The sequence below is a fragment of the Hyaena hyaena genome, unplaced genomic scaffold, assembly GCF_003009895.1.
Source record: "Hyaena hyaena isolate Hyena2069 unplaced genomic scaffold, ASM300989v1 scaffold_288, whole genome shotgun sequence".
Lineage (NCBI taxonomy): Eukaryota > Metazoa > Chordata > Mammalia > Carnivora > Hyaenidae > Hyaena > Hyaena hyaena.
In genome coordinates this window covers 1,284,047-1,305,796 of record NW_024080922.1, presented here as the reverse complement: position 1 = coordinate 1,305,796, position 21,750 = coordinate 1,284,047, and the positions used below count along the sequence as shown (strand labels likewise).

The 21,750-nt window shown below is 46.4% G+C and overlaps 2 protein-coding genes across 4 annotated transcripts in view; one reads left to right on the top strand and one right to left on the bottom strand.

The window, feature by feature from the left end:
* Positions 1 to 20,608, top strand: part of TBCE (tubulin folding cofactor E) — an 88,860-nt gene extending 68,252 nt beyond the window's left edge. For all 3 annotated transcript variants that reach the window (XM_039247159.1, XM_039247157.1, XM_039247158.1), the window contains exons 5-17: positions 655 to 743; positions 4,917 to 5,016; positions 6,763 to 6,865; positions 8,075 to 8,151; positions 9,209 to 9,304; positions 9,840 to 9,904; positions 10,003 to 10,067; positions 11,772 to 11,924; positions 12,925 to 13,078; positions 14,845 to 14,913; positions 15,678 to 15,737; positions 19,138 to 19,229; positions 19,374 to 20,608. In XM_039247159.1, coding sequence (XP_039103090.1) covers positions 655 to 743; positions 4,917 to 5,016; positions 6,763 to 6,865; positions 8,075 to 8,151; positions 9,209 to 9,304; positions 9,840 to 9,904; positions 10,003 to 10,067; positions 11,772 to 11,924; positions 12,925 to 13,078; positions 14,845 to 14,913; positions 15,678 to 15,737; positions 19,138 to 19,229; positions 19,374 to 19,466 — 1,216 coding nt within the window. In that variant the 3' untranslated portion in view covers positions 19,467 to 20,608. The remainder of the gene's footprint in view (positions 1 to 654; positions 744 to 4,916; positions 5,017 to 6,762; positions 6,866 to 8,074; positions 8,152 to 9,208; positions 9,305 to 9,839; positions 9,905 to 10,002; positions 10,068 to 11,771; positions 11,925 to 12,924; positions 13,079 to 14,844; positions 14,914 to 15,677; positions 15,738 to 19,137; positions 19,230 to 19,373) is intronic.
* Positions 20,609 to 20,747: 139 nt separating this feature from the next.
* B3GALNT2 (beta-1,3-N-acetylgalactosaminyltransferase 2) overlaps positions 20,748 to 21,750 on the bottom strand; it is a 48,678-nt gene continuing 47,675 nt past the window's right edge. Inside the window, exon 12 of the mRNA XM_039247160.1 lies at positions 20,748 to 20,914. Within this exon, the coding sequence (XP_039103091.1) occupies positions 20,768 to 20,914 (147 nt within the window). The 3' untranslated portion in view covers positions 20,748 to 20,767. The remainder of the gene's footprint in view (positions 20,915 to 21,750) is intronic.

Genomic DNA, 21,750 nt, shown 5'->3' with positions numbered 1-21,750 from the left:
TGGGTCGGTATAGCTAAATCTCCCTGTTGAACAGTATACTGTTGAGGAGAAAAACTTTGGAGGAGGGGATGTATATGGTAGGATACTGTTGATACCAAATTTCATTATACATGAAACACTATATTTAGGGATATGCAAATGTGTGGTAAAACTGTTCAATGCTTAAGTTTAAACAAACACCAAGTGTAGGACATGGGTCACCTATAGGGAGCAGAGAAGGAAGGGAAATGTCCTGGGAGGAACACAGAGGACTTCATCTTTATTTGTAGTGTATGTGGTGCTTTTTTTCTTTGTGGTTTAAAGCTTTATTTCTTTTTATGTTTGTTTATTTTGAGAGAGAGAAATTGAGAGCAGGGGAGAGGGGCACAGAGAGAGAATCCCAAGCAGGCTCTGCATGGTCAGCAGAGAGCCCGACACGGGGTTCACACTCATGAACTGTGAGATCATGGCCGGAGCTGAAATCAAGAGTCGGACACTCAACCAACCGGGCCATCCAGGCGCCCCAAAAGCTTTGTTTCTTATAGTGGGTGGCGGGTGCTGGTATCTGTTATTTTTTTGATGACTTTTGATATGTCTGAAATGCTTTTTAGGTTTTAAAGTACCAATGGACATGTACGTGCTTATGCATACGTGTGAACTCTGTTTTTCATGCAGTCAGCTGAGCATGTTGCAAGAAATTTCTCTGAGGAGCTGCGTGGTGAATGGTGCTGGCGACAAAGGAGCAATTGCCAAAGTGTGTCCTCGTATCCTTTTCACCGAGTGTCTGACACTGGGCGTGGCCCTCCCTGTGTCCATCGTCCCCAGCTTCCTTCCTAAGGGCATCTGCGTTTCACGGGAGGGCAGTCGCTGCCCAGCGGAGCCACTCACCTTCCCAGGCCCCTTTGCCAGCAGGTGAGGCTGTGTGCCCGTCCCAGCCAAGGAAACGCCAAGCAGCAGTCTCTGGACAGGGCTCCTTCTGGGGCCCAGACCTGGCCTGCATCTGCCTTCTGCCCAGAGCCTTTGCCCTGCTCCCTGCCTTGAGCGAGGACGGGACGCCCAGGGCCCGGCAGCCGTCCCGTGTGAAGATGACCGTCCAGCATGGCCTGGGCAAGCTGAGGAGGAGCGGGGGTGCCTGACCGCATCACAGGGCCCTTGTGCTGGCCGTGCTGGACCGCCACCTGGTGAGCGAGCAAACTCCTCTCTCCGGTTTCGGGCAGCTGCCTGCGGCTGTCACAGTTCCTCCTACGGGCTTTCCCGGAGTTTGTAATCTCTTCTACCCTCTCCTGGAAGAGGTGTGCGTGTGTGTGTGTGCCATACATTGCTCTCATGCCCACAACTAAAAATATGGGAGATTAAGTTAAAGAAAAAACAAAAAAACAATGGGCGCCTGGGTGGCTCAGTCGGTTGAGCGTCCGACTTCGGCTCAGGTCATGATCCCATGGTTTGTGGGTTCGAGCCCTGCGTTGGGCTCTGTGCTGACAGCTCAGAGCCTGGAGCCTGCTTCGGATTCTGTGTCTCCCTCTCTCTCTGCCCCTCCCCCGCTCGCATGCACAAGCTCACTCTCTCAAAAATAAATATTAAAAAAAAAACTCCCACTGGCAAATGAGATACATTTTCTCTAACTTAAAATACTTTTATTTTTTATTTATTTTTGAGAGAAAGAACATGTGAGTGGGGGAGGGGAGGAGAGGGAGAGGGGTCAGAGGAGAGTCTTAATCCAGCTCCCTGCTGACATGGGGCTCAATCCCAAGACCCTGGGATCATTACCTGAGCTGAAATCAAGAGTGAAATCAAAATGCTCAACTGAGCTGCCCAGGTGCCCCCACTTTCTCTAACTTTATGTATGTATGTATTTTTATTATAGTTTATTGTCAAGTTGGTTTCCATATAACACCCAGTGCTCATCAACCACTTTCTGTAACTTAAAAAGGTTGTCTCACAATTTTTGAAGTCTGCCCAGTCTCCACGTAATAATTTATGCCAAAGATAGCTGTTTGTGACCCATGTTATCTCTGCGGGAGGAGTCGGCAGATGAGCAGCTCTCCTTAGCCAGCTATTTCTAACTACGCCTACAGTGCGTCCTTTGTGGGGACAGAAATTAGAGCAGAGCTCCCAGCCAGCGTGTCTGGATGTCCACTCCCTCAGCCTGTGGGTCTGTCGGGACCTGGTCACCCTGCCAGCGAGCAGCCCCTTGCATCCGCTCCCGTGAGCCGAACCAGCGTGGTCCCTTCTCCGTGGTTATGGTAACCAAGGCAGAGGGTGTAGTTTGGTAAGGATGCAACGGCAGCTTCTGGAGCATTCTGTGATCTGCCTGGCCAGCTCCCCAGTCTTTGAGAAGATTGGAATTGGGTGGCACAAGACTTATTTTCAGTGTATCAGAAACGACCTGGCCAGTAGGTAGGTTTGGGAATGTCGGCCGTTGGGTCGCTGAGTTGTCAGCAGTGGCCAGAGAGGCAGCGTCTTGCTGCTTTATGTGGAGATGCATCCTCTGAGACCGGAAGAGATGAGGTTTTGTGAGATAATCAAGTTCCGGCTGATATTTGCAGATGTGGTGATGGATGTCTTGCAGTTCCTGATTGAATTCCAGCCTAAAGTGGAAGTTTTGCCTGTGTGTCTAATCCAGTCATCCTTTTTGGGTGGCCCCCTCCGAGGTCCCTCCCTGAGCCCGGGATGACAGGCCGCGGGAGTGCCTCGGCCCTGAGCTTGCCGGGCTGGGAAGCGCCTCTCCCGCTCCGCCAGCGGGCTCTGCACGGGGCGCAGGGTGAGCGTGCGCGAGGGGCAGTGTGTGAAACTGTAAGATTGTTTGGAGTTGATTTCAGAATGCAGATGTCCGTGTGCTCTGGGCACACTAGCAGGTATATTTATGATCCTGACCTACACGGTGAGGGAAGGATACTGGACTCCCCATTTCTAACCAACCCCAACGGCTCCCAGTCAGCAGCGTCATGGAAATGAAAGGTGGTTGGAGCTTGACCATGAGGCGTGAAAGCACCCAGCTCAGCGATCGCAGGAGGGTCCTGACCTCCCCAGTAGTACCCATTTCAGAGACCAACCAAGATTTCTAGTAGCCTACAGGACCCTTTGTGATGTGGCCTGGCCCTTACAGCCCATGTGACTGCATTTCCAGCATCCCACACCCCCTCTGCCGGAGGAACAGTGGAGCTCGCTGTCCTTGTCATAGGCCACACGCGTTCTAACCACAGGGCCTTTGCTTGTATCATTCTCTTTGCCAGGAGGCTCTTCTCCAAGATGGCATTTCATCATTCCCTGAGCTGCTCTGCTTAAGTGGGTTTGCACCGAGAAGATGGTCTTCCACAACCAGCGTATATGGAGTACCCACACATGCCTTGCCTCTGCCCTGAGCCTGTCTCTGTACCTGGCTCACTCGTGCTTAACGCTGTCTCCTGCAGTGAGACTGTTGTGCTCGCTGCTATACTGCTGGCCCCCACACTTGTGGAATAGATGTATTCATCTAATAATTTCCCAGCGTAACAGAGTAGCATGCAGGACTCTTCCTTTAGCTGGTCCTGTCCTGCTCCGACCTTCTCTTCTGTTTCTCTGCCCCCGAGGCTCTGCTAAGCCGTGCCCTTCTGGGTGGCATGGCACTCCCCTCTAGCATTCAGCTCGGTGCTTTTTTCTTTCTGTCCTACTAGTTTATTGTAGGACAAATCTTATTGTAGGACTTCTTCCTGAAGTCCGAAATCTTCTTTATCGCTGTAGAACATTTCTCCATGCTAAGCCCTGTTGTCTGTCCTGGAGATGCCGCTCATGATCTGGGGGTTCCCGCAGTGCAGAGCAGAATGGTGCACCATGGCTGTCAGCAGTGCCAAGGACAAGACCTTCTAGGTACACCTTAGGTGCTTAATAAATCAGTCACTATCATTGTTCTTTTTTCTCTTTTGCTGGATCGCCTTAGAATGGTTTAGCATTGGTTATAACATTTGGTTCTTTATTACATGACTGTAGATGTTTGTCTCAAGTTTGCAATATACGATGGCAAACTTTTGCATTTCTAAATAAAGAGTTGGTGATTAAAAAAAATTTTAATGTTTATTTTTGAGAGAGAGAGAGACCGAGTACGAACTAGGGAAGGGCAGAGAGAGGGGGAGACACAGAATCCAAAGCAGGCTCCAGGCTCTGAGCTGTCAGCACAGAGCCCGATGTGGGGCTCAGACTCACAAACTGGGAGATCATGACCTGAACCGAAGTCAGACGCTTAGCCAACTGAGCCACCGGGGCTCCCTTTTTAAAAATATACATATGTTAATGTTTATCTATTTTTGAGAGAGAGAGAGCAAGCGAGCTGGGATGGGGCAGAAAGAAGGGGAGACACAGAATCCAAAGCAGTACCCAGGTTCTGAGCTGTCAGCACAGAGCCTGATGTGGGGCTTGAACTCACAAACTGTGAGATCATGACCTGAGCCAAAGTTGGATGTTTAACCAACCGAGCCACGCAGGCGCCCCTTTCAAAAAAAAAAAAAAAAAAGATACACACACACATACATTGTTTATTTAGTTTTAAGAGAGAGAGAGACAGTGTGAGCTGGGGAGAGGCAAAGAGAGGGGGAGACACAGAATCTGAAGCAAGAGTTGGGTGATTTAAAAAGGTAAAAGCAGGGCGCCTGCATGGCTTAGTCAGTTGAACAAATGCTCCTGATTTCAGGTTAGGTCATAATCCCAGGGTTGTGGGATTGAGCCCCATGTCAGGCTCAGTGATGAGCATGGAGCCTGCTAAAATTCTTTTTCTGTCTAAAATAAAAAAAAAAGTTTTAAAGGTAAACGTAGTATGTGCTCATGAAAAAGTTTCAAGCAGACTAGAAGGGTATGAAGTGTTAAAAAAAAAAAAAAAAAAAGATCTATGCTCCAGAATTAAGAGGTAACTATTGTTATGTCTTGTATAAATCTTTCTATATTACTTTCTTAACATGTGCTCTGAGATATCAGAAAGGTAGATTTGTCAAGAAACCTGTTGTCCTCATGGGATGAAGTCCTAGATATTGCTGATCAGCTCAAACACCTGGAATTTCTCAATCTCAGGTATGAACTCTTGGATGTCCATTTGTCACCTGATCTCTCCCCTTTCCTCACGATATCACTGTGGGAAGGAAGGGGGAGACAACTTACTGGAATTGAAGCCTAACTTAGTCTCACTTTTTATTTAACTTATTCTTTAATATTCTTTGGTTATCGTGGTTTTTCATTTTTTCAAATGGTCACATGAGGTGACTCACCAATAGGGGTGTGTTTTACTTTTAATCTCTACACCCAGCGTGGGGCTCGAACTCACAATCCTGAAATCAAGAGTCGCACGCTTTATTGACTGAGCCAGCCAGGCATCCCTTTTTTGGGGTGGGGGATGGAATGTGTTTTCACTTTTGATTGGCTGGGGGTGGGTTGACCTGGTGAGCAAGGAGATCTTCATATTTTTTGTGAACCTAACCAGGAAGGTTTGGCCATCTGGAGGAGTTGGTCTGTAACTGAGGAGTAGGAGAGGTGCTATGAGCAGTGCTTGTTTGGGGCACCTTGGCTGACTCAGTCAGTGGGATGTGCAACTCCTGATCCTGGGGTCAGAAGTGCGAACCCCACGCTGGGTGTAGAGATTACTTAATAAAATCTTTAAAAAAAAAAAAAAAAGTGCTTGTCCATTCTGAAGCTTCTAGCATTTAATTGCTTTCAGAATGAATAATTTCATTGGACCACTGTTTCGTTCAGTTCTGATCAGGATTTTCCGTCAATCTACGTGTTTCCCTAAGGCCACGGTTTTCCAGGCCTTTTCAAATTCTTGCTTAGTTTCAATCTCTGAACCTAATTTTCCAAGGGCTTAGCCAGGCATCCCCTTTCATACTCGAGCCAGCTTTACATATACAAGTGGGTTGTACCCGGTTCAGGCAGATTCGATTATAGCAGGTAGTCAGGCCGAAATGAATTGTGCTTCAAATAGAGCAAAGGGTGTAAGTTGACCTGCTGCGTCCCCTCTTCTGGAAATAATAGCTAATAATAATAATAAATGTTTTAATGGTATCTTCTTTCAAAAAGACTGTCAGGGGGTGCCTGGGTGGCTCAGTTGGTTAAGCGTCCAACTTCACTCAGGTCATAATCTCATGGTTCATAAGTTTGAGCCCCAAGTCAGGCTCTGTGCTGACAGCTCAGAGCCTGAAGCCTGCCTCAAATTGTGTCTCCCTCACTCTCTGCCCTTTCACTGCTCGTGCTATCTCTCTGTCTTTCAAAAATACAATAAACATTAAAAAGACTTTTATTTTTTAACAAAATAAAAGGACTGTCAGGATTGAGTCCTTTCTGAGATGAGGATCATGGGAGAAAATTGAAAGGGTGGTGATTTATTGGATCCATCCTAATGGAAAAGAGGGGTTTAGAGACTCTGGAGAAGGAAAATTCTAGCTTTTGTTATAGCGTGTCAGTAGGACTAATAGCCTGGACTCCCTTAGGTTTTAATTAATCCCATTTTTTAATAAAATGTTTGTTTATTTTGAGAGAGTATTAACAGGAGGGGGTTGGGGGGGAGAGAGAATCACAAGTAGGCTCCACACTCAGCAGAGAGCCCGACGTAGGGCTCAATCCTATGAACCACGAGATCATGACCTGAGCCAAAACCTAGAGTCGGACGCTTAGCCAACTGAGCCACCCAGGCACCCTTAATTTCACTTTAAGGTGGAAACAAATCAAATTCCTCATATTAAATCCCAAATTGTTGCTTCCTGTGACTTTCACTCAGGCCTACTGGAGAGCAAGCAATCAGCACATTGTGTTTCTCTTTCTACACAGTGAGAATAAACTAAACTTTCCCTCGGATTCACCATCTCTCACCAGAACATTTCCTGCACTGAAGGTTTTAGTCCTTAACCGGACAGGAATAACATGGGCTGAGGTAATCATATTTCTTTGGTGTATTACCCAGAGATAAGAAATTTTAAATTCTTGGCTTAATAGGGAATCGAGGCACAACTGTGGCTTCATTCTAATCATCTTGTCCAAATAATATATATATATATATTATCCAAGTAATATATCTATATATTATCGAAATATCTTGAAACTGCCTCACAAAAAGGAATTACAAAATTGTTGTAATGAAGTAGAAGTTTCTGTGTTGGGATCCGTGTTCTCTCTCTCTCGGCTCCTGATTTGTTCAGCTGTCTTTCTAGACGGTTGGCGCTCCGTGGTGCTGTGCAGTTAACACAGGCTGAACTTTGAAAGCCCTCAAGTTAGCTATGGCTTTTAGCTCGCCGTGTTTTCCCGCAAGTGCTCCAGGCGGAGCTGCCCAAAGGGTCTCGCTTCCTCCTCTTGTTGCAGTTTGGCTGCTGCAGGTCCGCTGTTCATCCTATACAGCTGGGTTCGAAGTGGGCTCGCGGCTCCTTCGCCTGGCAGCGTTTGGGGTTTATATCTGGCACTACTATTTTCTATCCGAGGTTAACTGACCTCCCACACCCAGAATATTCCTTTTTCGAACTACTGCAGATGGGGGCATACCCCGGCGAAGTGGTTCATCTATGAAATGCCACTGAGGCACCTTCCTTGGAGATGAGTCGCCTCTGCCTGGTGCACTTGTGTCCTAGGGCTGCTTCCTGGTGAGTGTGTTCAGGTTTAGCACTGGAACAGGAAGGGCACTTGGAGATGCAGGTGCTGGGGACAGTGGTGAAGTGCAAGTGAGGGAACTGAGAAATCACAGTCGTGAAGTACCGTCCGATCAGCGTACTCTGCAAACCCAGGGTGGCGTTGAGCATTGAGGAGAAGGGGTTGACATCAAGTCCTTTCCTCTGGTTAAGCAAACTGTCCATGTCTGCAAGTCCACCTCTCAGGAACCTTGTGCAGTTGTGGACGCCCCTGGATGGCACGTTCACGGCTACCTCGGAGGGCTCAGGGTGCCCGATGTATATGCGTCCGTGTCATTAAAACACAGCTTTTAACATTTAAATTGTATCGCCAGTCCCGTAGCACTCCTGGGCCGAATTAGAGCCTGGATGAAATGTCTGTAGGGCACTGTAGGTCTCAAACACTAACTGAACTGAATTGATAGGAAGGTATAGTAATAAACACCTGGGAAGAAACTACAGGCCCTGACCCATTTCCCTTCTAGGTGCTGCGGTGCGCCCCTGGGTGGCCGGTCCTGGAGGAGCTGTACCTCAGGTCTAACAATCTCTCCATTTCAGAAAGGTAACAAGGGCCCACGTACTCGCCTGTCACCATTCAGTTATCCTGAATAAATACATGATCTCCATTACACCCAACACTAATTTTTTTAATGTTTATTTATTTATTTTGAGAGAGAGAGAGTGGCAGGGGGGGAAGGGGCAGAGAGAGAGAGGGAGAGAGAATCCCAAGTGGGCTCCACGCTGTCAGCACAGAGCCAGATGTGGGGCTTGATCCCATGGACTGTGAGATCACAACCTGAGCAGAAATGGAGTCAGACACTTAACCGACTAAGCCACCTGGGCGCCCCCCCAACATGATTTTTTTTTAAGGATTTGCAAATAAGAGTTGGAAAATGCATGTTACTCACAAATTACAATGTCAGCTAATTTGTTCTAGTTGAGGAAAAGCCCATCTGAGTGAAAGCCTTGAATTAAACATTTGAAGACAAGAACGTTACTAGCTTCACAAAAATATAGTTAACTTCTGTTTCTAAATGGAGGTTCTGGAGGAAATGCTTTAATCCGGATCAAATCCTGCATCGTAGGTAACACTGTCTGTGGAAGATTGGTGAACCAGAGTCTGTGGAAAAGCTTAGTCTTTTTAAGTAAATTAAACATGTTGTCTCCTCTTTGTTTTGTTGATGTCATTAAATTACCATGAAATGAAACGGGCAAATTTACAACACATTCCCAATGAAAGGATTCAAACTAATGAGATTTTACTGTATGGAACAATTTACTATACAGGTGAATGCAGGTGTTTTTAAACTAACCCGTTTATTTGGGGATAATTTGAGGTTCACATACAGTTACAAGAAAGAACACCCAGAGCTCCCCTGGACCCACCACCCACTTTCCCCCACGGGTGCGATACCACAGCCAGGATCTTGAAGCTGGTCCGTCCACAGAGAGGACATTTCCAGTCCCACAAGGCCCTTCCTGTTGCCCTTTCACAGTCCTGCCCACTCGCCGCCTGCCCCCTTCCCCTCCTTTACACCAAGTGCAAGTAGTTTGAAAGATACCTTTGAAAACAAGTAAGAGATTAAATTCACGTTGAAACACTTTGATTTTCCACACAGGCCGGTGGATGTTCTACAGACAGTCACGTTATTAGACCTTTCCTCGAATCCATTCATTGATGAAAATCAGCTGTTTCTAATAGCATATCTGCCCAGGTAATTTGCTCCTAAATGCTGTTACAGCCGCACTTAGGGAGTTTTCAGTGAAGGGATCGTAGGCTGTGTGCGCTTGCTCAGGTGGAACTCGCACACTGAGGAATTCCCTTTGGGAAACTTTTCTCGGAATTTGTGTAGAGCGGGTACTGGCGAGCCACTTACCGCGTAGTCTGTGTTTGTCCCAGGGACCTGGTGGGGGCGGGGGTGGGGGATGGGGGTAATCTGGCCCGGGCGCTAACGTCAGAAGTCTTCATTCATTAAACTTGGGGAAGTCAGACCATGTCTCTTTCGTCTTGGAGACCCATTGGCTCATGGCGCAGCCGCGGGCACCAGGAGCACTTAGGTGACCAGGGAGCCCTCCCAAGGTAGCGCAAGCAGTCCTCTCCGTGTGCCCTCAGCCAGTCTCTGGTTTCTAAGCATTTCACGAGGCACGAAAACCTAGGGTGGGGGAAGAGAATTACAAATCTAGTCTGCTTGACTGCGTATAGCGCTGTATATTGTTCCTTGTAATCAAATTTAATATTTTAAATTTCAGATTAGAACAACTAATCCTTTCTGACGTTGGAATTTCTTCTTTACATTTTCCGGATGCGGGAACTGGTATTTGAGATCATTCACTCCACTCCCCCCGCCCAGTAGCCCAGACTTCAGCTCTCTCTTTCACTTCTGCCATGTAACTTAATTCTCCTTTTTTCCAGGGTGCAAAACATCAATGTTTCCTTCCTTGCAATACCTGGTAGTAAATGACAATCAGATCTCACAAGTAAGAGCCCCTTCACAGTGTGCACACTGCGCCATCACTCACTTCCACTCTCCTGATGGAGTTTGCGGGTTCCTTCTGTTAACGGATATTTTACTTTAAAAATATTCTTTATGAAGTTTTTAGCTTTAATTCCAGTATAGTTAACATGGAGTGTTATATTAGTTTCAGGTGTACAGTACAGAGATTCACCATTTCCATACGGTACCCAGGGCTCAACATGATATGTGTGCTCTCAATCCCTATCACGTGTTTCACGCACCGCCCCCCCCACGCCCCTGGTAACCATCAGTTCTCTACAGTTCTCTGTAGTTCTCTACTGTTAAGTCTTAGTTTGTCTCTCTTTTGTTTTCCTCTGTTCATTTGTTTTATTTCTTAAATCCCACCTGAGTGAAATCACATGGTATTTGTCTTTCTCTGGCTGATTTATTTCACATAGCATAATACTTTCTTGCTCCGTCCATGTTGTTGCAAATGGCAAGATTTTATTCTTTTTGTTGGTTGAGTAATATTTTGCTAGATATAAAATCTTGCTATTTGCAACTGTATATGTATATATATATATATATCACATCATCTTTATCCAGCCCTCTATTGATGGACACTTGGGCTACTTCCATGATTTGGCTCTTGTCGATAATGCTGCAGTAAACACAGGGGTGCATGTATCCCAAAGCTAGTGTTTATGCATTTTCTGGGTAAAGACCCAGTAATGCAATTACTGGATTGTACAGAGTTCTATTTTTTTAACTTTCCGAGGACCCTCCATACCATTTCTCACAGTGGCCACACCAGGTTGCATTCCCACCAGCAGTGCACAAGGGCTCCTTTTTCTCCCCACCCTCGCCAACACTTGTTGCTGCTTGTGTGTTTGCTTTGAGCCATTCTGACAGGTGTGAGGTGATCTCTCACTGTTGTTTTGATTTGCATTTCCCTGATGATCAGTGATGTTGAGTACCTTTGCTTGTATCTGTTGGCCATCTGGATAGGTTCTGTGGAGAAATGTGTTCATTTCTTTTGCCCATTTTTAATTGAATCACAGTGAAACCTTAGTTGCAAGCATAATTCGTTCCGGAAACATGCTTATAATCCAAAGCACTCGTCTATCAAAGCAAATTTCAAGAACCACTGCCTCAGTTGTGATCACGTGATGTTCGGCCTCACGTCCTACTTCTATTTTAAGACATCGCTCATTTATCAAATTAAATTCATTAGAAAAGTTTGCTCGTCTTGTAGAACACTCACGGAACAAGTTCCTTGCAACCCAAGGTTTTCCTGTATTTGTCTTTTGGGTGTTCAGTTTTTTAGAAGTTCTTTACCTATTTTGGATACTAACCCTTTATTGGATATGTCATTTGCAATTCTCTTCCCCCGTTCTGTAGGTTGCCTTTTAGTTTCGCTGATGGCTTCCCTTGCTGTACAGAAACTTTTTATTTTGCCATAGTAGAAATATATTTTAGGTTGGAAGAGAAATGCTTCCTCAGGGTGAATCTCCTCAGAAAACCCAAAAATACTAACAAAGAAATTAGTTTAATTCACCCGTAAGCAGACGGACGCTTTACATGGCACAGGTCTTAGCGGGTGCTCGGTGCACAGGGAGGTGCTGTGCGTTGGAGGATTCTTGCTTTCCTCTTATTAGTTCAAGTAATTGGGAAAGTAGCCTGAAGCAGGCTTAATTTCATGGATTTTCTTCTGCCTGGGTTTCAGTGGTCATTTATCAACGAGCTGGACAAGTTGCAGAGTCTGCGTGCTCTGTCCTGCATACGAAACCCCCTGACTGAAGGAGGCAGCGGAGCTCAGACCACACGTCAGTTCATTATTGCCAAAATCGGTCAGCTGAAGACCCTGAACAAATGTGAGGTGAGCGCTTAGTATCATGATGAGGTATATTTTGGTGGTTTGTTTTGAGAGAGCGTGCACGCAAGCGTGTGAACTAGAGTACAGAGAAGAGGAGAGTGAGAGAACCTGAAGCAGGCTCCACGCTGTCAGCACAGAGTCCTGTGTGGGACTCGAACTCACGAACCGTGGGATCATGACCTGAGCCAAGATCAAGAGTCAGACGCTTAACCGCCTGAGCCCCCCACGCACCCCTGAATCTTGTGAAGGGTTCACATGTAGTTTTCCTCCAAGTGGTAAAATACTATCCTCGCACGTTATGAAGGAAATGTTTCCTTCCAACTCCTCAGGAGGTAGCGTCACTCAGGTGACATTAGGAGAGGTTGCTCAGCTGTCCCTTGAGGAGGGGTGGGGAGTTCTGGGCACTCGCTCCTTTTCCTGGGGGAGCGTAGGCAGCACAGAGCGCATCCTCTCCTCAGCAGCTCTGCTCTTCTCATAAAAGCGCCCAGGGGTGCCTCACAGCCCCGCACCACCGGCCTGCAGTATCGGCTCCCCCAGGGGTAGGGAGCACCTGCCACAGCCCGCACACCACCTCATGGACAAACTCTCATGCTTTTTCTTCGTCAGCAAACTCTTGAATTCAGTCCGTGTTCGCGAGGCAAGATAAAGCTATCATGAAGCATTCATTGTCCCTCTCAATTTGATTATTGTGTGTGTGACAGTGGAGGAAGGACGGGGTATGAAATGCACAAACACTCATTAGAAAAACACTTGAACAGGGGCACCTGGGTCGTTCAGTCAGTGGCTCAGTGGAGCTGACTTCAGCTCAAGTCATGATCTCTTGGTTCGTGAGTTCGAGCCTCATGTCGGGTTCTGGGCCGACAGCTTGGAGCCTGGAGCCTGCTTTGGATTCTGTTTCCGTCTCTCTCTCTCTCTCTCTCTGCCCTTCCACTTATTATCTCTCAAAAGTAAACAGACATTAAAAAACACCTTAATAGACCTGTTCTTATTCACATTAATACAGATTCTACCAGAGGAAAGGCGTGGGGCTGAGCTTGATTACCGAAAAGCATTTGGAAATGAATGGAAAAAGGCTGGCGGACATCAGGATGCAGACAAAAACCGACCAAACGAAGAATTTCTTGCAGCCCACCCCAGATACCAGTCCCTCTGCCTGAGTACGTACGTGAAGCCCCTCGCCCTCTCCTGTGGCATGTTCCTCCCCCTCCACCCCCTGTGGTGTTACCCTTGCAGGTGGAGATCAAAGGGGACCCTCAGTGCCATTGCTTTTCTCCTCTGGGGGTCTTCATACTCCTCTGAATAGCTGATAGGTGCTTTCCTGGGGCCACTCCGGCAAGTTGGGAGCAAGAATTAAACTGCTGCCTTTAAGGAAGAGAAGTCAGCTGCAGTCTCTGCAGAAGGAACCCGGGAAAGTGTCCGGGCTCTGGAAGGGAGAGGTTGGTGTTCAGGGAGGGAAAGCAGCTGTGAGGTGCAAGTTCTCTTGTTCACGTGCTCACTGGACTCCCCACTCGAGGAGTCAGTACTCTCCCTCCTTTAAGGGGGGGCAGGAAGCGGTCCAGTGTATCTCGACTCTGCTTGTAACTGAGGACATTTTAAACCTTAAGGGGCACCTGGGGGGCTCAGTCAGTTAAGTGTCCAGCCCTTGGTTTCGGCTCAGGTCGTCATCTCACAGTTTGTGGGTTCGAACCCCACTTTGTGCTGTGTGCAGACAGAAAGGAGCCTGCTTGGGATTCTCTCTCCCTCCCTCTCCCTCTCTCATTGCCCCTCCCCTGCTCACACTGTCTCGGTCTCAAAAATAAACAAACTTAAAAAAATGAACAGATGTTAAGGTAGAACCTGGGCGTTGGTACTTAAGCTCCCCAGCTGATTCTGCTGTCCAGGAGAGTCTGGACGAGTGCACAGTACTCGTTCAGCGCTCAGTCCTGAGGGCTCCCTGCGTGCCTGTCCCCTGCCACTTTGGGCACTGGGTACCCAAGGTGCTTCTTTACCTTCGCCAGCCTGGGAAGGCATGACTTTATCTTTGTCCCTGATGTAACTTTCCATTTTGTTCTGACTTCATTATTATTCCAAATTTCACTTTTATGTGATTGGTGTGTGTGTGTGTGTGTGTGTGTGTGTGTGTGTACACATTTATTTCCTAATACAAGAAGCCCACTGCTTGAGGCTGGAAACATTATCTTTGAGGAAGAAAGGCTGCCTACGGGAATTGCTTTCAAATCACTCTATGAGCTGGCCCAGTTTCCCGGCCACCTCAGGTGAATTCTGAAGCACCTGGGGAGGGGACGGGACCGGTCGGGAAGGGAAGGTTCTAATGCATTCCTGCACACATGCTCAGTATTTCACAGCCGAGAACATTCCAAGACCAAAGCACAGATACTTGGGGGCATTTCTAGAAATGCAGTCTCTGGTTGGCCCTGCAGAAGTTCAAGCAGGAGGGTCTGCCTTTCCTGACGTCCTCCTGTCGGGCCTCTTACCCGGGGGGGCAGGGGGGGAGTGCCACACGCTCAGCCTGGCATCGCGCTCTGGCTGGGACTTGGTGACCTGTGCACTGTGTCCCAGGTGGCACCAGCCTTCTCTCAGGACCCAGAAAGCGGGGGAGCTGTCAGCAGAGGTGAAACTTTGAATAAGTGTCTGCAGCATCTGAAAGCCCAGCTGCTGGCTTGAGTCAGGGCCCCGCCGTCCATGCGGATCTGGGACGGGACACAGCTGGCGGAGGCCCCGGGCTTGTGAGCAGTTGTCGGCCACCCTTCCTAAAAATAAACAAGTAACCAAATAAAAGGAACCCGCTGCCAGGTGTGCACGGCAGCTGCTGCGAGGTTTATCCCGGGGAGGGAAAAGGCTGCGCGAACACTTACCTATTTGTATTTCTTCTTCAGGTGGCCTCAGGTGTATCATTCATCCTTTTTTATTTCTTCTTACGCAGAATATGGTGCACCTGAAGACGGGGAACTCAAAACACAGCAGCCGTTTTTGCTCAAAAACCAGCTACTAAGTAAGAACCTTACACTCACACAGCGCGTATTTGTATTCGTGACCTGAGGTGCGGAAACAGATAGTGATGAGCTAGTAGGGATTATGTCTCTTAAGTACCTAAGTGAGTACTTCAGTTTTTAGAGAAATGATGAATTCTCAAGCCTGTCTAAATTCTTATATTGGGAGGGTGCCTGGGTGGCTCAATTAAGTGACGTCAGCTCAGGTCATGATCTCACAGTTCATGGGTTTGAGCTCCACGTCCAGCTCTGTGCTGACAGCTCTGAGCCTGGAGCCTGCTTCAGATTCTGTCTCCCTCTCCCTCTTTCCCACTCATGCTTGTTGTCTTTCTCTCTCACTCAAAAATAAACACATAAAAAAAATTTTTTTTTAATTTTTTCTTATATTGAACATTTTGTCAGTTTTCATGCTTTAGACTCAATTGTGTTATAAATGGGCAGTATGTTGTAAGTGAATGGACTTATGATTTGTAAATTTGTGACTTTTCTTACACTGGAATACACAGCCGAATTCTCAGGAAAGGACTAGGGGAGAAGAGAAGGCATGAGAATGTTGGTCCAGCTATTTTTGTGTTGTTGTTAGTCATTCTGGGAAGTATTAACAGAAGGGATTTTCAGTATCGGTAAGACCTGTTCCTCTATTAGGGTTTGAGCCAAGCTGGACTGAGCAGCCTTTATCATTTGTCAGCTGCTGTTAACATGTATGTGTAATTTAAAGCCTCATTACAGTAGCTCTCAGTCACTCTCTTTCCTTTTTTCCTTCAAGCACTGAAGATAAAATATCCTAATCAAGTTGATCAGAAAGTCACAGAAAAACAACTGCCAGGTAAGAAAAAGGCTTTTCTGGTCCTTACACTTATGAATTGCTGGCCTAGGAGTTGGTTGAAAGGAAAGTATCTGAACTTCTAGAGCTTGTATCTTTTATGATCTCAAATACAGCTAATCGTGCTAGCATCATCTTCCCCCCGCCAGAAGCGGGAGTCTCCCATAACCAAATCAGCTTATGTGGGAAAGTCCCAGTTAAACCGGAAGCCCTTATGTGCGATTACATCTTCAGCCAAAGGCATGAGGCCTGGACTGGCTTGGCCTTTCCTACGCCCACCTCGGTTTAGTTCTCAAATTGTTGCTCTCGTCCAGAGAGACCGTTTCACTGGACTCGAGGTCTGTCTCACCAGCCCTTCGTAAAATGGGAAACGTGTCCTAGTGACCCGAACTATGAATTATTTAGACATCTGTGACTTCTCATACACTGGACTCCTTACCAACCAGGAGTCCCTGCAGAAAGTTCTCGGACGTTGTCTTTTAATGGGAACAGTAGGTTTTCTTTGAAAAGCTACTTCAGAATTCTGTCTAAACATTAGTGTTGCTGGAACTGAATTCGTTTTATTCCGAAAATACTTCTATATCAACAACTAGATTGATCTAAGCGACCTTAAACTTAGAAAAAATTACAGCCCATCTTTTGAGTATATTGTGAATTCTCAAGATTAAACTTGACTCCTAGTTACACAGTAATATCAACAGGTTAAATTTAGAGCAGTGAGGATTTGCCCAGGAAATGGAATGTAGATCACCATAAATGACTCTAGCAAAATACTTTTGTTTGCCTGTCAGTACAGTAAATTCATTTATTTTTCAATTAATTTTTATCAAATCCTATAAGCTTACAGTATCACTTCCGGAAGGGCTTTTGCTCACAGGGCTACCTCTCTGATTGTTAACTGTCATTTAATACCGGTTTACCAGCACTGCTCCATTTTAATTAGCAATCTAATTTCTATTTCTGTGATCTGTAATTCTGCTGTCAGATCACCAGGAATTAAGAGTAGTGTCTCCCCTTTGGTTATGCTGTTTTCAAACTGAAGTCCTGGCAGTAAAGACACTCATGGGGACAGACCTGTGGGAGCCCAGAGCGTCTTGTTAACGTAGTTGGCTTTGGATACGTGTTCGTTTTTCCCTTTAATTTCCAGATCCATGAAATCACCTCATGGGGATGTTATCACTAAGGAATGTTTGCTCAAGTGTTGCTAGACCTGAGTGAGGCTTTCTGTTTAAGGGCTTCTTCGGGGCAGGGCACCAAGCTCCATTGGTCAAGGACTGAGCCTGGGTTTGCGCGGGACTGTGGTTCTGGGAGGATGGCGACAGGGTGGGCTCAGCCTCTCCCACCCTCCACATGTGACTGTGTCCCAGTTCTTCTGCGATCCGGTTCTCCCCGGAACACCCACCGTGCTCATGCTCTGATGTTTATTAATCTTCAGGTGGACCCAGCAGAGTAGAATCGTCCATAGAAATTATATGTACTAATTATGGCTTCAAGCAGTGCAGAATCTTGAGATCTGTATTCTCTAAACTTGGCAGCAAGCCAGCGGGTTCGAACAGTTCTTGCAATTAATTTTTATGCCACATGCTGTCAATATCTAGCCACTGACCTAACTGCTCTTTAAAAGGTGATAAATAAGGAAATGTAAAATACGGCAACATGATTTTTCTGCCCATCAGATTAACCCATAATACATACTATGTATGTATTTAATACATACATAGTATGACCAAGCATTCTACCTTGTAGCACATGTAATGGTGAAGTTAAAAACAAATGTTCACCAGTGGAGAAATAAATGGTTGAATAAGTTTGGGCAGGACCACGCACTGCAGTATCGTGGGTCACTAAGGAGAATGAAGTAGGTCCAGAGCCGCACTGGCCGGTATGGCTGCCATGAGCCACAGTTTAAATTCATTAAATTGAAATAATAAAAATCAGTTCCTGAGTCGTACTGACCGCACTCTAGTTTGAGTGTGGCTCACTAGCCACACAGAGCGGCCATGCTGGGCTGTGCAGGTCTAGAAGAACTGGTGTGAAGGGGTAAGAGATGTACCACCATAGATGAAACCTATCCATCCTTCTAAAAATGGAGGAATGCCTGAAAGTGTACACCGTTAAACTTAAAATTTTTTTTAATGTTTTATTTTTAAGAGAGCACAAGCAGAGGAGAGGCAGAGAGAGAGGGAGACAGAATCTGAAGCGGGCTCCAGGCTCTGAGCTGGAGTCAGAGGGAGGGACAGGGCCAGTTAACCATCTACATTTTCTGAATGTTAAGATAATCGTGTTACTTTTATAATAAGAAAGGTCTTGTTACTTAGAGTATTATATGTACGTTGCTGTGTTTTTCTAAAGACACAGTGTGAGTAGGCAGGTTTCTTACTAGGGTTCTTCTATGACCAGATTTTGTGTCTGACGGAAGTTAGGAATGTGCCTTTCCCTGTTGCTGTGAAGGAGTTAACCCATCGCTGCTCACCCTCCAGACCAGGAAAGCCAGTCCACCTAAGTGTTTTGAAAGGACAGGATCATCTACACAGATTCACACGTAAAAGAACAGGTTACGTTCATATAAATGTCAATTAAGTGTTTATATTCAACACATAAATAAGGCCAGTTTTTATTCTAAAATAAAGATAACATTTATTATCACAAGTTGCATAAAAACACACAGCTTTTACAAAAATCATTTTTGATAGAAAAATATTTGAATACATGTGATATTTGTAGGAACACCGTACTATTGCTGAACTCCAGCTAAAGCTTCAGAGAAACTGTATTTCTCATCATCAAAACATCCAATATTTACCACAACCCATCTTTGGAAAGAAGTTCATAGCGTTTTCTGAACAAACCAAAGCATTTGCTCACCGGGTCATTCCCCCATGCGAAGCGCGTTTACATGTCATCAGACTGGGCGTACTCAAAGGGAGCCGATAGGCCCCTTGTCCTCCCTCACTCCCCAGGGAGGAAACCGAGGCAAAAAGATGGACAGATGTCCTCGGGATGCCCCACCCCAGCATTCTCTCAGCCATCCAGAAGTGAGTTATCACAGAGTAAACCGTTTAGGAAGTTCATGATTTTACTCACATTTGCTCCTCTGGGCAGAGAATAGGGTCTCTGGTTTCTTCAGAGTAAGGAGGAAATAGAAACCCCACTGAACTGGTAAGGAAGAGCCATCATCAAAGGGCACTTGGGTCAAACATTGGCTCCGATTCCCCCACCTTTCCGAACCTCCAGTAAGGGGCATGGACCCGGCTCGCGCCGTCCCTGGGCAGGTGGGCCTTTCCCTAATGATCTATGCAGGTAAAGGGACACTGAGTCACTGCGACTGTGGGCTTGTCATGTGAGCTAGTTTTACACGGAACCGTCATTCGAGGGACCTGAGGGTGTGTCTTTTCTTTGACAGACTCCATGACGGTTCAAAAGGTGAAGGGACTGCTGTCGCGTCTTCTCAGAGTTCCCGTGTCACGACTTCTGTTGTCCTACGAAAGTCCCAAAGTAAGGTGCCCCGCGAAACGGAGTCAGGCTTAGGTCCCCCAGTAAGACGCGTCATTCACCCGCGGCTCTTTATAACTCAGCTGGAGTCTGAATGGAAAACAGACAGCCCTGCTGTAGTAAGACAGCCCTTTATTCTGGTTTTAGATGCCTGGCAGAGAGATCGAGCTAGAGAACGACCAGCAGTCATTACAGTTCTATTCTGTGGAAAATGGAGACTGCCTGGTAGTGCGATGGTAACAGCCGACGAATCAAGTCCAGAGACTCCACCGTTTTACCACGACGGGGTCACTGGATACGAAAGACTTACCGGAACAGTTCTGTCAAAAAAAGGTTTTACAGCTCGCCCTAAGTAGAGAAAAGGTGGTATTTTTCACTGGGAAGAGACCATTTCTAGGCATGTATGTACTAGAAGCTGCAAAGCCTTTATTACTGCTAATGATTTTCTGATTTTACTTCGTATTTATAGTTCACGACTACAGATTTCAATATGTGAAGATTTAAATATTAAATAGAACCAAGCTAATGAAATCTGCACACAGCTAATGTCCGGCATAAGACCAGTTTTAATGGAATTCTGTTGTTACTGCTAGCTTAAAAGGTTCCAAAATGATTTGGGAGGTCATTTTAGAAAATGTCCCTTAAACTTAGGGACGTGCCTCTTCTGTGTGTAATGCATATGCTACGATCTCTCTTGGCTGTTGCACTATTTTTTAGAGTACTTGCAAAAATGAATTCCATGCTTTTTCCTGCAGCTGTACCTAAACTGGGCATGTATTCTTCTCCAGAAGATCTGCCAGCCCTGACGGGAATTCACATAGTGTAGGGAACCATCAGGCAGTGACAGGAGGAAAGCAAGATTCATTCAGTAGTATCCTTCCCTACGTCACTAAAACCCTGAGAGGTATTTGATGCATATCCACAACATTTTAGCTTTTTTTTAAAATAGTACTAGACTGACCTCCAGAATTTGTTACATGGCAAAAGAAAACTTGAATTAGCCAACTCAGTAAGTGAACTTTAAAACCAAGGTCTCGAACTAACACTTCTATTGGTTCCTTTTCAAGTTCAAGTTGCCCACTTCAGACATGTCCAGACACCCCAAGCTTTGGTATCAGTGACCACACAGCATTCTGTGAGTTCTTTTTGGCCCTTAATTACCCTCATTATGCTTTACAGAACTATTCTGTAATTCAAGTTGAAATTCGCACTCTCCGTTACTACCCAAGATTTCTGAACTAGGCCAAATTTTAACCAAAAGTGATCATAATGAATTATAAACTAGAAATGATACATCAGGTTTTAGAAACTTTTTTGTTTTATAAAATAATTTGGTATTTTTCAAGTGTTCTTCCAATACAGAAATAAAATTTTTCTTATGCTACAGTATCAGTTGATTTTTAAAAAGGAAGTTTTGTGCAAACTTTTAGAAACATCACATTGGTTACAGGTAAAAAGCGCTAACCTAGAACAATCCTGAAAGCCCCATGGAATCTAGTGCCAAACTGTGGGCGCGCCTCCGACTCGGTCGCACACCCGAGTTACGCTCCCCCTCCGGCCGCTTCGCACTGACAGGGGTCCCCACACGCTTCCTTCAGCCTCCACAGCTGGGCCAGCTCCTGCGGGGAGTACTGCGGGGAGGACAGCATCCCGGGCTCGCACGTCTTCTCACACAGCCACAGGCCGTCCTGGGTAGAAACCAAACAGTGAACTCGGGAGCCGCGGAACTGGGTTTAAGGACCACAAATGCCGGCACAGAGGCCTTCAAAGACCCCTGTGGGTGAACCACTGGCAGGCGGAGTTCTGTGACCAGAAAGCCTGGGGCCGCAAATGGAAGTTTTCCCGGCGGCCATGAACCTCTGTAACAGCAGCTGTTCAAAAGGAATCTTCCAGTATTCTGGGGACAGCAGCAAGGGCTTTATAAATAAATACTGGCGAATTCTCCTAAAACACTGAGGAATCCTTTTACAATTGAGAAGCTGAGTGTGCGGTCCTCTGCCCAGGGTCACGGGGAGGGTGATCAAGGTGAGTGGTGCTGTTCAGGTGAACAGGAAGGACTGTCTTCACCCCCAGCTACTTCCCAGGGATACAGAACACAGAGCCTGAGAAACCCCTCCCGTCTAAGAACGTAAAGGTGTTGGATAGAATCAAAGGTCGGTGTGGGTCTCAGCCTTGATGCTGGGTGGGACGGGAAAGGGTCTGCCCTGAGCAGCTAGAGCCCTGGCCCGCACTGAGGGGGGTCTGCGGCACGTGTCCCGTTCGTCAGTGATGCCCTCTTCGTCAGAACGTGTTTTAAACACAGACCTCCATTTCCGAGGAACATGAGGTCACACACACCAGTCTCTCAGCACACCAAGAAACAAGGTCTGTAAGCAACATCAAACTACAGAATTAGGCCCACAGAGACCCCAGAGCTCACAGTTAGCAGATAACAGAACATTTTCACCGTTCAGGAAGTCAAAGATTGGACTTCAGTATGACACGACTATCAAAGCTGACCCAGCAGATAAGGGTTTATTCCCAT